Here is a 15,728-nt window from a genome sequence, read left to right as displayed (position 1 = left end):
TAGGAAAATCTTCATCAGTAATGACTACTTTTTTTTTTGTAGTGTTGATACATTTAGATGACTAAACAATCTTCGATTCGAATAATTTTTTTTTTGATGAGAGATCTTCAAATGAAGATTAACAAGGTAAACAATTTTGATTATAAATTTACATGATGAATATTTATTCGTAAAAGGTGACATAGTGCCATTGGAAACGCAAGTATTATATATTGTATTGATCCCATGGAAGCCCTTGTAATCATAAATCTCCTGACACATCATTGTTTAGATAAAATGCAACAATGATCGATTTAAGTGTCAAAAGGTTCAAACATGTTCTCGCAGTTCATTATTCATATTGTTTCCAATTTTTTAGGTGTGAAGTCTTATTCAAGTCTCAATGCAATTAGTAACGATCCCATTCGATCAGTATAATGGAATTGAACTTCAAGATGTTTCTGTTGTAGGACATATGCTTCAATATCTTAAGTAGCCAGTATGTGATGATATCCGCCCCATCTAAATATAGCATCCAGGTCTGTTTTGCAAGAGGCTAGGTCTTGTGTGTTGCGTTTTGTCGATCCCACTTCTTTGTTGGTTTGCATGGTGTTATGTGAGCCTCCACCTTATTACCTGCAGGTGATGAAGACATTTGTCGATCACATGTAATAGTGTAAGGTAACCTCTCAATCTAATCTGTCACAGATGATAGAGTCCTTCCATCCATAAAACTAATTACAAGACTTTCAGAATAAAGATTAACATTTAACAGGATTAATTAGGACAGGGATTAGATTACTTGGACGTGAAATCATGCACCGTAACCTAAATCAGAGAAGAAACTCAAGAAAGCTTATAAGACAGCCTGTGACGACTGTTCCGATCGAAGGGTAGGTTCTTACACACATGTCGTTTAATTTATACGAATGGATGGATACGCAGTGCCAAAACCAATTGACAAGCAAAGGCCGCCCCACTTAAGGCGTACAGATCGATGTACGAAATAAGATCAAATAAGATCAATTAGAAAAAATAAATAAAATAAAGCACAAAAGAAAGAAAAAAGAGAAAGGTGGTCCAAATATAGTATGTATTCACGGAGAAGCTTTATACCTTCCTTGAAACTTCATAAAGCCCATATCTGAATATGAAAGTTGTCAATTATAAAGAGGTGAAGATCAATTCTTTTCATATACATTTGCGTTCGAATATGGCAAAGTTATTCTTAATTTGGATATGACCATTTTTAATTACTTGTAGTCGATCAATGACCATTTTTAGCGACTACTGTCTACTTTAATCGTTGGAGAAATTTTGAACTTTAAATTATTGGACAACAATTGTTTGATCAGACGTGTTAAATAAAAAATATACGAATTAGACTCAACCATTTACATTTAAGTTGAATTTTGCGACCAACTAAAATTGCTTAATTTGGCAATAAGTGTATAAAAGGCAGATTTTACATAATTTTGAAGGAAAACTAATGAAAAATGTTTGAAAACTTTGAGTTTTAACGATAAGGACAAAATAAAGGGTAAAGTGAATAGTACCATGATTGACTTTTTAGTGTAAAAATGTGATTTTTCGTTAAAATGAACATTACCGGAAAATTTTTGTTAAAATTCCCTAATTTTTATACCTTCCACCTATACACGAAGTCATACCAATCCAACCGACATGCATAGAACCTTTTTATGTTTTAAATTCCACCCTAGATCTATTTTAGCTTGTATCCAGTTTACGTTAGTCCGTTTTGATTGAGAGTACTGCATGCTTTGCGTAGAGTAATTACTGGAAATTATTTTAGAGCATGCACTCTTACTATAGACACGAAAAATAATATACGCATGCATGGTGGATTATTAATAGCAGGTCAGGCTTCTTATGTATATAAGATCTCAATCTCGTTGGCGATGCAGAGATATTGATCATCATTGTTTTTTCTTCTGAAGATCATATCAGACAACACTTCGGCGGTGTTCTGAATATATATTCTGCAAAATCTGGTACGTACTAATTTACTTAATCGGCTTTAATTAATTAATTTTCAGCGTTTATTCGTTCATATCTGGAAGAAAAATATATGTATCAGATTCGGACAAAAAAGAAAAATTTAGAATAATATAATATGTACTGATATTAAGCAATATACAAATTAAAATCTAGGGAAAAATGGGAGGGGGGGAGAGTTATTGCCTTAAGTCATCATCTTGCTTTGTTTCTTCCTGTTTATTTATTTTTTCGTACATAATTAAAATGCCACTTTCTTGTCTGGGCTCCAAAATATTTTGACCAAACTTTTCCAGCTCTTGAAATTTTATCTCCTCACTGTTGAAGTTTTATACCTTAATTTAACTTACCCTAAAAAATGTTTTTATAATAATTTCTACTCCATCCTTACATGAATTTGGATTTATATGCCGACCCATATTTTTGATGGATTAATTGGCCGACAAGTGAAGCTGGAGTTATTTTTTTATTTAACGGACATTTCATGGAAAACTGGCATATCATCGTTGCATGCGAGATACAGGAGACAAATAATAACAAAGGTTGTCGTAACTTTGGCCATTTTGTTCCTATTTGATAAAAACGTTGACCAACCTTGACCTTGTTGCAGTCGTTGCTTACTGGACGACGCCACTCCTCCTCCTCCTCATCCTCCTCCTCTTCTTCTTCTTCTTCTTCTTCTTCTTCTTCTTCTTCTTCGTACTGCGGTAAACTGTCGTGGTTTTAACTTTTAAGACGGCAACGTGAAATACAGCCTTTTAAAAACACAGCAACGTGAAATATTATCAGAGAGCATAAACAAACAAAATATCGTACAAACATCGCCAATTCTCTATGTAAAATACAGCCTTTTCTAAAACAAAGAAAACTAAACATTTTACACTAACGATGTGAACCTCGTTAACGAGAAACTTATCGAAGAAAACCACGTAAAACAAACTAAGATTTGACAAATTGATACGGGAGCGAGCTTAACAGGGAGGAGGGAAGTAGAATGCAAAGCAATTTTTGGAGAAATTGTGAGAATGTTTATGAACTTTGCTATATACATTTTACTTTAAAATCCATCAAAATCCACAACTTAACAAAATCCTACACACTTTGATTTGCACACACTTGTTTAATGTCTTTTAAAACCTATATTTTTTTTTTTGTCAAACGATAGATTTGTTAGAATAGAGAGTTGATGGAGTCAGAACGCATACCATGGTGCAACACTGCGTCTACCACTGTGATAGAAGGCCATTTGCTTCTTCTAAAATTTTTATTGACAACCTATAAACTTAGGTCGACGCTAGAAATATCTTATAACATTCCATCAATATTTCGAAATTTAAAATTTTTTTAAAATTCTAATTGAATTACAACTCTAAATAATTCAAGAAGTGTCTTAATTCTAGTCACTACATTATTTTATTTTCGACCAAAGTAGTTGTGTATCCAAGGATAATGTTTTCTCCTTTATTTATCTTTCTCTCTTATCTCTCTATTCAACTCTCTCAGACTTTGTCTTGCCCATACTCCTTAGTCCATCATACAACAAATTCTAGTGCCAAACTTCCACAAGTCACGCCCATATGTTGCCTACCTGTTTTCCCAATCAACGCCTTACACTCGAAACTTTGGACAGTGCTCTAACTTTCCACCCGTCAACAATCTAATCTGTAGTACCACCACACCGCATCGATCGACATCAAATATATATAAAGTGTGACCAAATTATGAATGGTGATGCTTCAGCAGTGTCTTCATGGCCGACTCAACAAACTTTCCATAATTGCCCTATTTTCTATACCTTTGTTCGCACTTCATTATTTTCTCGCCTAGCTAATTCAGTACATTTTAAAGCTAATTTCCAAACTAGGTAAGGTCGGCCAATAATATGGTAAGATGATAACCTTTATCATCGAGATAAACAACCCAAATCACCAGCTAAGCTCACTAAATGACCACTCAGTGATCAAGGAGGTGGAGTGCGGAGATAGCCAGAAAATTTGCTTCGAAGCAACAATCCTTAAATGAGTGTAACAAAATTGATCGAGTGCTCTTCCGTAAAAGATAAACTAGCGATGCTGAGCAACAGTATAATTATCTCAAACATTTTCTATCTCTTGATTATTAAATTTCTTTTTTAAAAGTAGTAGATTTTTTAGGCAAAACTTTGTCATCACCGTTTGATTCTTTCCTTGCTTCAAACAAAAACATCAAATCAAATTCCCACTACAAGATTTAGATTCAACGATCACATGATTCGATTCGGAACAATAAAAGGCACCCACGTTCATATCCAGCATTAAACCACTATGCAAATGACACCCCAACGTGCCTAGTGTGACCTGCCGACCCCCCCCCCCCCCCCCCCCCCCACCCCAAAAAAAAGGGGTTTGGATCTCATCCGAAGAGAGATTTTTTAATATAACTAGCATATAAGTTGGTACATTATGTGTTACTATACAAATAGTGGAATATGTGTTAAAAAATTTATAACTTAAAAAATAAAATTTTCAACCATTTACATAAAAATACGTAGTATACCATTCGTGCTCCTGTTACAATAAAAAATTTCTTATCATCTAAATCCTCCTTGTGAGGATTTTAAGAATCTTTAAATCCTACCCTTTCATTTTATCAAAAAATATTTTAAATTATTCATTTAAAATTAAATACAATTACTGCCTAACTAAAATTGACCATATACCATCCTAGAGATGAATAGGATGTGAGAGGTCCTCATCCCCCACCCACCGCCACCACGCGGAAACGTACGTCATTCACTAATTACGCGTTCCTTCCTCAACGCCGCAAAACACTCTCTCTCCTCCCCTCGGTCGGTGACTTGCCGCGTTGGGCCATAAGAATGCACCTATAGTAATTAACACTGTAAATACAATTTACTGTACGAACCAATTTCCACTTCTAACCTTTTCTCCCATTATACCCTCCAATGGTCAAAGCGGATTTTTGACATGAATATTAAAGTTCTCACGTGTCTCGTCGCTTATCTATCTATTTGTTCGTAGAGAGATTATATTTATACACCTCAAATTACTTTTTTCATATTTTTTTAATTTTTTAATATTTTCTACACACCATGATAGAAAATATTAAAAAAATAAAACGATGTGGGAGAAGTAATTTGAGACATATGAATATAATCTCCCTTGTTGGTAAACTCTCATGGATCAAAATGGGTATTTAACAGGAAGATAATTGACTTGGATACTCGTCTTTTATGTATCAACTGTCTTTATTTTCAACTAAAAACTCTGTTCTTTGTTTGAAGTTAAACTCATTTAATGGTTTGATTGGCGCAGGTAAGACTCATATTGCTTCTCTTTTACCACCAATTACAAGGTATACTAGTTTTTTTTTTATTTTTTTTATTTTTAATCTCAACTCTTGTTATGAATATAAAATTTAATCACGCGATATTCTAAATTATTCATACATCTTATACGTGTTATGCCAAGTCTAATTATTGTTGAAGCAATTGTTTTTGTTTGAATTTTTAAATTGGTTTTATTTTGATTCCAATTTTTTGGATTTTTGTGGGAAGGAATAAGATGAACTAGAAACTCAAGGCAAATCTTCAAAAATTAGAATATCAACACATATATTGATTAAAAAAAAGGGAATATCAACACATATATTCGATCTAGAGATAATTGAGGCAATGATTTATCAATTTTAACTTAATCACAGTTTTAGTCTTAGAACTAAAAATTCATGAATATTAGTCTATGAATTTGTAATGATGTAAAATAATGATCATTTTGGTTAACTCTTTTAGAACTTCCATCCATCTTTTGCCCCTTTAAACCTTTTATTCTAGAGAAAGTTATAACGGAGTTAGTCAAAGGATCATTGCTCTACATTATAACAAATTTAGGATCAATACTCATAAGTTTTTAATTTAGCCAAAGCTCTGATTTGGCTAAGGTTTAGGGATATTGCTGTAATTTTCTATACGAGAAGCGGACAATCTAGGAAGTTTACCGGGGGAATATTTTGAAAGTACCTTATTGGCCTTGTCCAAAGTATCCTTTCTATTCGTACAGTGCCTTGTTTCACTGGTCTTTTGAGAAGGTAGTAGGAAGTTTCCCGGTGGAGTCTCTCGACTGCAAAAGTGAACGCACTATCAAGCTACACATAGTAGTCAAACTTTTCCGGTTTTGGTTTTGGATCCCCAACATTTCTGCCAAGGTTTAGAGAAAGTGGAGAGCCGGAGCGTTTTCGAGAGCGAGAAAGTGCGGCGGAGCGGAGGGAGGTTCTGGGCCGGAAGTTGCACTAGTTTTTACTATGGGTTAGACAGTAGGAAAATCAGTGACGAGCGTTCGAGTTTGCGAAAATTTGAAGTGAAATTAGAGATTCGGGAGCTGAAATTTGGTTCGGAGGGTGAGAATTTGGGGGTGTGAGAAGGTTTTCGAGTGGTTGGGTGCAACTAACAGCGCCATCTCTCCTGCGACAGGTTTTTAACGATGAATCAATCAAGAGGCTCACGTTCGGATTTGGAGGCCGGCGGCAGCCGCTCCGGTGACTTGGACGGCGAGTCCTCGTCCAGTCCTTTTTACATTGCCAGAACTAAGGATGCTTCGGTCGATCGCCTCAAGCGCTGGAGGGTATGCTTTCCAATTTATATCACATTTTGCAGTTTTACAGTTAATTTGTATATATTTTATTTATTTATTTGCTACTTGTTCTTCATCTCTGTATATGTTGTTTTGGAGGTGTATTTTTGGTTCATATGTTCTAGGGTGAAGTGCCGATTTAGTCATTGAATTATTTTTCGGTATAAAATTTCGTAAATTCATTAAAAATTGTCATTTTCTTGCTTATAAGCCCTTAACATTTCATATAGGTTGCTAATCTAACGTCTAATTTACCTGCCAAAGTTAACTCCATACATAAAAGAAACATGACTTAAATTGACGGAAAATTGAATATAGTAGTTTCGAATCTAATATTAGGGATGTAATTGGCAGATTTTTATAATTCAAGGACTCATTTTCTGAAAAAAATAGTTTAGGGACCTAATTTTCACTTGGGTGATAATTCAGGTACTAAATTGGTAGTTCACCCTATAACTGTTGTGTATGTATCTTCCTCTGCGGTTTAGGTTTTGGATTCTAATGTCGATTTTCGGTACTAATGGTAAATTTCTATTAATAGTGTAGTTGCCCCCTCTATGTGGAAAAGATTAGTCTCGTTTTTGAGGGAGAGGGGAAAAGGACTTTTCGAACAGTTTTAGGTTTAGTATGGCTAGAATTATAAATTTAACCTATAAAGTAGTGGATATACAGTTGAAATAAAATCGGAAGGTTCTACGAGTATCTTTTGTATGGGAGTGTTACCAAATGAAATTATGATTTTTGAGGTTCTCTTTGTATATTTGTTTATGTATTTAACCGTGGGGGGTTGTGATGAGTGACTTTTGACTTCCTCACATATGATTGATGGGAGTTATATACGTGGTTGTTCATGTTTCAATCTTCTCAATTTAATATTGCCAAAGGAAATTGCTATATTGGATATGATAATAAAACACAAAATGCCTATCTTTCAAGGGAATTTATACCCTAGATGCCACCAGGTCAGGCTTGGTGAGAGTCCATGAAATACCTGGTTTCCATGTACTTTTAAACTAAAAATTGGAAATTTCGTTTGGGTGCTTAGTTTACATTTTTAGCGGAAGTCATTTGTTTTATTTGATTTGATCTGATCTTTTTATCGAGGCTTTTTTCTAAACTATTTTTTTTTTTGTTTTGTTGTAGCAAGCAGCACTTGTGCTGAATGCTTCTCGTCGATTCCGGTACACCTTAGACTTGAAAAAGGAAGAAGAAAAGCAGCATACACTAAGGAAGATTAGAGCACATGCACAAGCCATACGAGTAATTCACTTCAAAATAAACGTGTCATATGTCACTCATGTCCTAGTATCTTAACATATGATTTTTTGTTTATTTTTAAAATAGGCTGCATATCTTTTCAAGGAAGCTGCAGATCAACAAGTGAATGGTACTTTTTTTATTATTTTAATTTCCATTAATTCTTTGCAAATATTACCTGTGGGAAAAAACATGCAGCATTAATTTGATATTGCCCCATGCTTCAATTATTTAGATCCAACAGTGGTATGATACTAGTAGAAGAGTATTTATTTCAAAATAAACTGCTGTTGTTCTCGAGCATGCCATTGTTCAGTTCTGAGCAAGTGTGTGTAGTCTTGCCTCACTCTTCTTGTAGAATACCTGGTAACAAGCAGATGTTTGATTTCCTATATTGTGCAATGTTCCAATTGTAAATGTTCATTTTTCTTTCCTAAGACGGTATGGCAATTTGTTTGTCATGCTCTGTTCATTTCCGGTTCATTGTCATTTAAATTGTTGTTGGATTTGTGAGGTTGCTTTCTTGTTTCATTTTTTAAGGATTGTGTTTTAGACATTTCTCTCATTCGCTCCACCATCATGATGCATAAATCCTGTTGGGTAAACTGTTCTTTGCAATAGTTCTATAGTCAACTTGTTGCTTCTTATTGTCAGGGATTGTAGTACCGAAACCAAATCCTACTGGCGATTTTCCCATTGGACAAGAGGAACTAGTTCCAGTGACGAGGGATCATAATTTTGCTGCTCTTCAACAATATGGGGGGGCAAGTCCACCACATAACCTCTTTCATGATCTGAAGTTGGTACATAAACACTGTTGCTTATATTTGTTCTGTTGTTTTCTTAAATCAGGTCACAGGCTTAGGGGACTTATTGAAAACAAATCTTGACAAGGGAATTCATGAAGATGATGCTGATTTACTAAAACGGAAAAATGCATTTGGGTCGAACACATATCCTCGGAAAAAAGCAAGAAGTTTCTGGGTAAATTTGCTACAGTTGTGAACTTTTGAAGTTTCTACATTGGATATAATAAGAAAAAAAAGGAAATTTTTTTCTTTTATAATATATTTCTTTTTTCTTTTTCTGTCTGATAGAGATTTCTTTGGGAAGCTTGGCAAGATCTTACTCTGATCATTTTGATGGTAGCTGCAGTGGCTTCTTTAGCGCTGGGTATAAAAACAGAGGTGAGCTGGCATTGGCTTCTTAATAGCTGCGTCCTTCATCACAGTAGGATGTGAAACTTTTAGGGTGGTCTTATGAATATCTGCTAGTTGTGGTGATCTTTTGTATTCTGATAATGTCCTGTTTGTTTTGAAGTCTGAGTTATTGTTGTAGCATGATTTGTCTTTTCTTAAATACTACACTCTTGATTTGTCCCTTGATTTGTCTTTCTTAAATACTACACCCTAGTTGATTGCATATATTGTGAAGGCCATGATGTTCCAACTTTAGAGAAATGATCTCTATCATTAATCAATGTTTTAAAAAACTAGTTTGAGACCAGCCTAGGCAGTTTTTTGGGTGGTGCTATCAAGAAAATGCCTCTGCCCAGCAGGAGTGGGTTATATTTCCGTCTAGGCGTTGGGGAGGCATGATGTGGGCGTTCAATTTTTTATTTCTATTTTTTTTTTTTTTTTTACAAAAGCCAAACCCAAAATGATGTTGTTTTGGGCAGCGTTTTAAAAAAAAACTGAAATAGCGTCTCTCTCACTTCGCGTTTGCGTAAAAGAACATAGAGCGAGAGCAGCAGGCCAGCGACATCATGCAAATCTCATGCAGCCAAACGTGGAATTCCATGGCTAGTTGTATCCGAAAGTAGCAAAAGAGGTATTAGGAGAGTCCAAGGGTTTTGCTCCACACCAAAAGGAATCTTGGTGGTGGAAGAAGGAGGTACAGACAAAAGTTAAGGCTAAGAAGAAATGTTGTAAAGCCTTATACAAGGATAGAACCGACGAAAACTGTGAAAGTTATAGAATAGCGAAGGAGGTGAAGAAAGCTGTGAGAAGCAAAGCTAGTGGCTTTTGGCAATATGTATAAGCGACTAGATACCAAAGAAGGAGAGTTGGATATCTATAAACTAGCAAGAGCAAGGGAAAAGAAGACGAGACTTGAACCAAGTGAGGTGCATCAAGGATGAGAATGGAAAGGTTCTTGCTACAAAGATCATGATCAAAGACAGATGGAGAGGTTATTTTCGTAATCTTTTTAATGAAGGATATGAAAGAAGTTATTCTTTGGGGGAGTTGACTAACTTAGAAGAGTGTAGAAACTACTCATTCTACCACTGAATTAGGAAGGACAAAGTGGTTGTAGTTTTGAAAAAGATGAAGCATAGAAAAGCATTGGGCCCAAATGATATACCGATCGAAGTGTGGAAAGTCTTGGGAGAGATGGGTATATCATGGCTCACAAACATTTTCAATAAGATTTTGAAAACGAAGAAGACGCCAAATGAGTAGTGAAAGAGCACTTTGGTGCTTATCTACAAGAATAAGGGCGACGGACAAAAGTGCATGAATTATAAGGGTATTAAGTTAATAAGGCATACCATGAAGCTATGGGAGAGAGTAATTAAGCATAGATTAAGGTAAGAGACTCGGGTCTCGGATAATCAATTCGGGTTCATGCCAGGGCGCTCAACCATGAAGGCAATCTATCTCTTATGAAGATAGATGGAAAGATATAGAGATATTAAAAAGGATTTGCACATGGTCTTTGTAGATTTGGAAAATGCGTATGATAGGGTCCAAGACATTCTTTGGAGGGTTTTAGAGAAGAAAGGGGTAGAAGTAGTATATATCCAAGCTATAAGGGAAATGTATGATGGGGCAAGGAATGCCGTAAGAACTTATGAAGGACAAACCGAAAACTTTCCCATAATTGTAGGGTTACATCAAGGCTTGTCTTTAAATCCTTACCTTTTTGCATTGGTAATGGATGAGTTAACATGACATATTCAAGATGATATACCTTGGTGTATGTTTTTTGTAGATGATATAGTGTTGATAGATGAAACTCAGGAAGGAGTAAATGCGAAGCTTAACCTTTGGAGAGAAGTGTTGGAATCTAAAGATCTTCGCCTAAGTCGGGCAAAGAAAGAGTATATGGAGCGCAAGTTCAGTGCGAACGAAGGTTCAAATGAGTTAAGGGTGAGGATTGGAGATCAGGAAGTACCAAATAGCGATTGCTTTCGCTACCTAGGATCGATCTTGCAAAAGAACCGAGAGTTGGATGGAGACCTCAACCATAGAATACAAGCTGGATGGATGAAGTAGAAGCTACGATGCACAGACACGGCACATCGCCCGCGTATCGCGTGTCGGATACACAAATGAACACGATACGCCTCTGATACGATCGGATACGCGTTGGATACGTATCTGGATCAATAGATACGACATTTGACAGATGGATACGGGTATCCGACTGTTTAGATACGGGTATCCGACTGTCTAGATACAGATATCTGCACCATGGCCTTTGACACAATTTCGTGGAAGAAAACCTCATGAAGGAGATGACGCAATCTGGTGGAAGGACACCTCGTGAAGAAGATGACGCAATTTGACGGAGGAAGGCGTCGCACGAAGACGACCCGATCTGGTGGAGGAGGCTTCACGAAGAAGATGACTGCTAGGTCGACATTTCTTTTATTTTTATTTCTTTAAAGGGTTTAAATGAGACTAAAGCCCAAAACTACATAGCCCACTGAATTTACACCACTACCATCCTTTATTTTTTGAGAGTTTGAAACACTATAAATTAAATTTTGAGTAATTAATTTTTTCATTGTTATTTAAAATATATGTTTTAAATATATATTTATTATATAAATTGCCGTATCCATGCCGTATCGTGTCTTAGTTTTTAGAAATTTGACGTATCTCCGTGTCGTATCCTCGTGTCCGTGTCCGTGTCCGTGTCCATGCATCGTAGAGTAGAAGAGTGCATCGGGTGTGTTATCCGACCGTTGTATGCCACTAAAGCTTAGGAAAATTTTTATAGGACGGCAATAAGGCCAGGCACGAAATGTTGGGCGGTGAAGCAACAACATGTACACAGCGGGGATGAGAATGCTTCATTGGATGTGAGGGCACACGAGAAAGGATATGATTAGGAATGAGGATATCTGAGGTAAACTAGGAGTAGCTGAAATGGAAGGAAACATGAGAGAAAATTGGTTAAAGTGGTTTGGACATGTGAAACGAAGGTCTACATATGCTTCGATTTGAAGATGTGATTAAGAGACAGAGGCTTAAGGTCGAAAAAGTAGAGGAAGACCTAGGAAGACTTGGAAAGAGACTTTAAGAAAAGACTTGGAGTACTTGGATCTAATGGAAGACGTGGCACAATGACATTCTAGGATTCATACAGTCGACCTTACTAAGTGGGATAAGACTTTGTTATTGTTTGTGATGATCTTGACTATTATTTGAATTATATGCTTGTTTTTGGCTTAGTTGTTTAAATGACAATGGATATTTCTTTTACAAAGTATTATATTTTATGTATATATATTAAGTATTATAATAATTTTTGGTACTGTGAAACTTTTGCCTCACGCCTTGAGAATATCGCCTCACGCCTTGAGATTATTGCTTAGGCGAGGCTATCCAAGAAACGCCTTGGCCTTGCCCTCGCCTTTTAAAACATTGATCATCACAAATATAGTGCTTACATGGTTGCAAATCTGTCACTTTTTGTGGGAGTGTTGATGATTTCGTAATCATATTTGGAGAAAAGTGATATCACAAATCCCTGTAAATCCCATTTTATTTATTCATCTTAAACCCGAAATTTCTTTACGGTGTTCATCTTATGCGTTCTTTGTTGCTTACAGGGTATAGAGGAGGGATGGTATGATGGGGGCAGCATTGCTTTTGCAGTTCTCCTTGTCATTGTTGTCACAGGTATTGATTGAGCAAGTGTATACGCTGATGGCTAAAATGTATATATTTCAGTGTCATTTTTGTTTCCGACATTTTAGTTAATTTGCTTGTAGGGGCTGTTGTGTTGCATGCAATGTTTTAAAAGGCTCGCCTCAGGGTGCGCCTAGGCGTCCTCTGGGGCTGGGCGTGAGGGTTGCTGCCTCTATTTTGAGGGAGTGGGCGGAAGGCGTCGCCGGGGCCGCCTAGGCGAGCCTCATGGGTTTTTTTTTTCATTTTTTTATTTTTTTTATTTTATTACTCCGAAACCCAAATTGGTAGGGTTTTAATTGCCCCATACCTCTTCCTTGCACTTTCGTCTTTCTGCCTTTTTTTTTTTTTTTTTTTCCTGATTTTTTTTTTTTTTTTATATAATGGATGTGTGTGCTGTCTGCGTGCATTGTTATGTGTGTCGTCTGCGTTGTTATATGTGTGTCGTCTGCGTGCATTGTTATATGTGTGCTCATTGTGCTTTTGATCCTATATTATATATATATAATATAATATATGTGTGTATATATATTTATAATATATGTGTGTGCTCAGGGTGATTGTTGATTAATAATCTTTTTTTTTTTATAAATATAATATGTGTATGCTCAGTGTATATATTAAAAAATTTGGGTCCCGTGAGGCTTTGCCTCATGCCTCATGCTTTTAATACATTGGTTGCATGTACTAGTCAACTTGCTTTAAATAATAAACACACACACACACACATATATATATATATATATTATAGAGTTTTAACAGTTTTCTTTCTTTCCATCTCCATATTCAAATAAAATTCTGTGAATAAGCTCTGCAAGTTTTGTAATTATTTCCCAAGAACTAAATTGAGTGAAAACTGTTCATGGTGGCCAGAATACATCAATTCCCCGATTATCTGTGTGTGTGCTTTTTCTTTTTTTGGGACAAACATTTTTACATTCCTTTTGAGCCATTAGATTACATAACATCCAAGGGTCCTTATTTAATGACACGTATATCTCTGTGTGTGTGTATCATTATTGGAGGGGGTACTATTTATGTCACTCATCACCATATATGTGATTTACAAATTGGATGATGTTTAATCATCTTTGCTCTTTTTTGGGGTGTTTAGCCATGAGCGTTTACAAGTTTATTACTTGAATTCTAAATAAATGTGAGTTTCTATTAATCTGAAGTGGTACACACTCACAAGCTTTTCCCTTGCAGCCGTTAGTGATTACAGACAGTCTCTTCAGTTCCAGAATCTAAATGAGGAAAAGAGAAATATACATTTGGAGGTGCGCTTCTGGTTCTCATCTCTGTCAGATTTATGGGAATTTTATTTCTTCTCATGTGCCGATATTTAGCTTTGGAGGTATTGTGCAGGTCATTAGAGGTGGTAGACGTGTTGAGGTCTCAATTTATGATCTTGTTGTTGGTGATGTTGTACCCCTTAACATCGGCGATCAGGTATGCACATTTGTCAGAAAATGTTTCATATATATTTCACAATTACATTCCAATTGAAAATTTTATTGATATTGTGATTCTATATGTAGGTCCCTGCTGATGGCATTTTAATAACTGGACACTCACTTGCGATAGATGAGTCTAGTATGACTGGAGAGAGCAAGATTGTGAGCCTCAATACATGTTCCTATCCTTGTTTGAACATTGACCATTTATTTTCGGTAAAACATATGATGTATGTATTTTCCTTTTTTCAGGTACGCAAGGACTCCAAAAATCCATTTCTAATGTCGGGCTGCAAAGTAGCAGATGGAAATGGTAGCATGCTGGTAAAGATTCCAATCTCTCTTTTCCTTTTCCCTTGACTCATAGATTTATAAGAGTTTTTCTACAGTCAGTCAATGACAAATCTGAAATTCTTTCTGATTACTGAAACTTTGTTTTCCATAGGCTTGTTTTTTTTTGCTGCCCATGTAATTTTGAAATATAATTTTCAATATTTTAATATTATTATCATTGTTTCTTCAGGTAACCAGTGTTGGGACTAATACTGAATGGGGAATGCTCATGGCTAGTATTTCAGAAGATACTGGTGAAGAAACTCCTTTGCAGGTCAGCAATGAACTATTAACATGAATATAGTCATTCGATGCATGAAATCCTGTACTCAAACATATACATCTCTGAACAGGTGCGCTTAAACGGGGTTGCAACTTTCATTGGTATTGTTGGACTCACAGTGGCTTTACTTGTCTTGATAGTCCTGTTGGTTAGGTATATTTTGATCTTCACTAATGACCCCTTCTCTATGACAGTGACACTTGATTTATGATAGAGTACTGTTACGTGTGCAGATACTTTACTGGCCATACAAAAAATGCAAATGGAAGCCCTCAGTTTAAAGCGGGAAAGACAAAATTTGGAGATGCCATAGATGGAGCCATTAAAATTGTTACTATTGCGGTATGTCAATAATTCCTTGGTTATTCACTCTCCTGCATACGAGTGTTTGTGTGAATTTGACTAATCTGAAAACTGTTCTAGGTCACCATTGTGGTGGTTGCTGTTCCTGAAGGGCTCCCATTAGCTGTTACCTTGACGTAAGTCTTCTATACCATGTGTTGTGTCTCTGGGCATTAGGGATGGCAACGGTTTGGTTTGGGGATGAAAATGATATATCCATCCCCATAATCACGAAAATTAACCATGGGGGATTATCCATAACCGCAAATTAACCATCAGGGATTATTCATAACCATATCCACCGGGTAACGGATTTTCAATCGGTTATCGGTAATATCCATCTTCGTAAAAAAAAAAAAAAAAAAAAAAAATATATATATATATATATTCATCCAATTGACACATTATAAATTTTAGTAGATGCTATTTCCATCATTAAATAGCAACATCCAATTACTAAAAACATAACAATATATTTGAAGTTGTTCATGATAAGCCAATATGATAAATTGGT

The 15,728-nt window shown here is 35.8% G+C and overlaps 1 protein-coding gene across 1 annotated transcript in view; it reads left to right on the top strand.

Annotated features, from left to right (window-relative positions):
* Window positions 1–1,742: 1,742 nt before the first annotated feature.
* LOC103950470 (calcium-transporting ATPase 10, plasma membrane-type) overlaps window positions 1,743–15,728 on the top strand; it is a 29,141-nt gene continuing 15,155 nt past the window's right edge. Inside the window, exons 1-18 of the mRNA XM_018648245.2 lie at window positions 1,743–1,857; window positions 1,938–1,991; window positions 5,310–5,349; window positions 6,464–6,614; window positions 7,767–7,883; window positions 7,968–8,010; window positions 8,535–8,644; window positions 8,733–8,864; window positions 8,978–9,067; window positions 12,724–12,793; window positions 14,009–14,079; window positions 14,168–14,251; window positions 14,341–14,418; window positions 14,509–14,580; window positions 14,780–14,863; window positions 14,943–15,025; window positions 15,106–15,214; window positions 15,296–15,351. Coding sequence (XP_018503761.2) covers window positions 1,833–1,857; window positions 1,938–1,991; window positions 5,310–5,349; window positions 6,464–6,614; window positions 7,767–7,883; window positions 7,968–8,010; window positions 8,535–8,644; window positions 8,733–8,864; window positions 8,978–9,067; window positions 12,724–12,793; window positions 14,009–14,079; window positions 14,168–14,251; window positions 14,341–14,418; window positions 14,509–14,580; window positions 14,780–14,863; window positions 14,943–15,025; window positions 15,106–15,214; window positions 15,296–15,351 — 1,469 coding nt within the window. The 5' untranslated portion in view covers window positions 1,743–1,832. The remainder of the gene's footprint in view (window positions 1,858–1,937; window positions 1,992–5,309; window positions 5,350–6,463; window positions 6,615–7,766; window positions 7,884–7,967; window positions 8,011–8,534; window positions 8,645–8,732; window positions 8,865–8,977; window positions 9,068–12,723; window positions 12,794–14,008; window positions 14,080–14,167; window positions 14,252–14,340; window positions 14,419–14,508; window positions 14,581–14,779; window positions 14,864–14,942; window positions 15,026–15,105; window positions 15,215–15,295; window positions 15,352–15,728) is intronic.

The sequence above is a fragment of a genome, unplaced genomic scaffold (assembly GCF_019419815.1).
Source record: "Pyrus x bretschneideri cultivar Hongxiangsu unplaced genomic scaffold, Pyrus_bretschneideri_v1 Contig36, whole genome shotgun sequence".
NCBI lineage: Eukaryota > Viridiplantae > Streptophyta > Magnoliopsida > Rosales > Rosaceae > Pyrus > Pyrus x bretschneideri.
The sequence above is the reverse complement of the archived record's forward strand: the minus strand, read 5'-3'. Positions and strand labels throughout refer to the sequence as shown.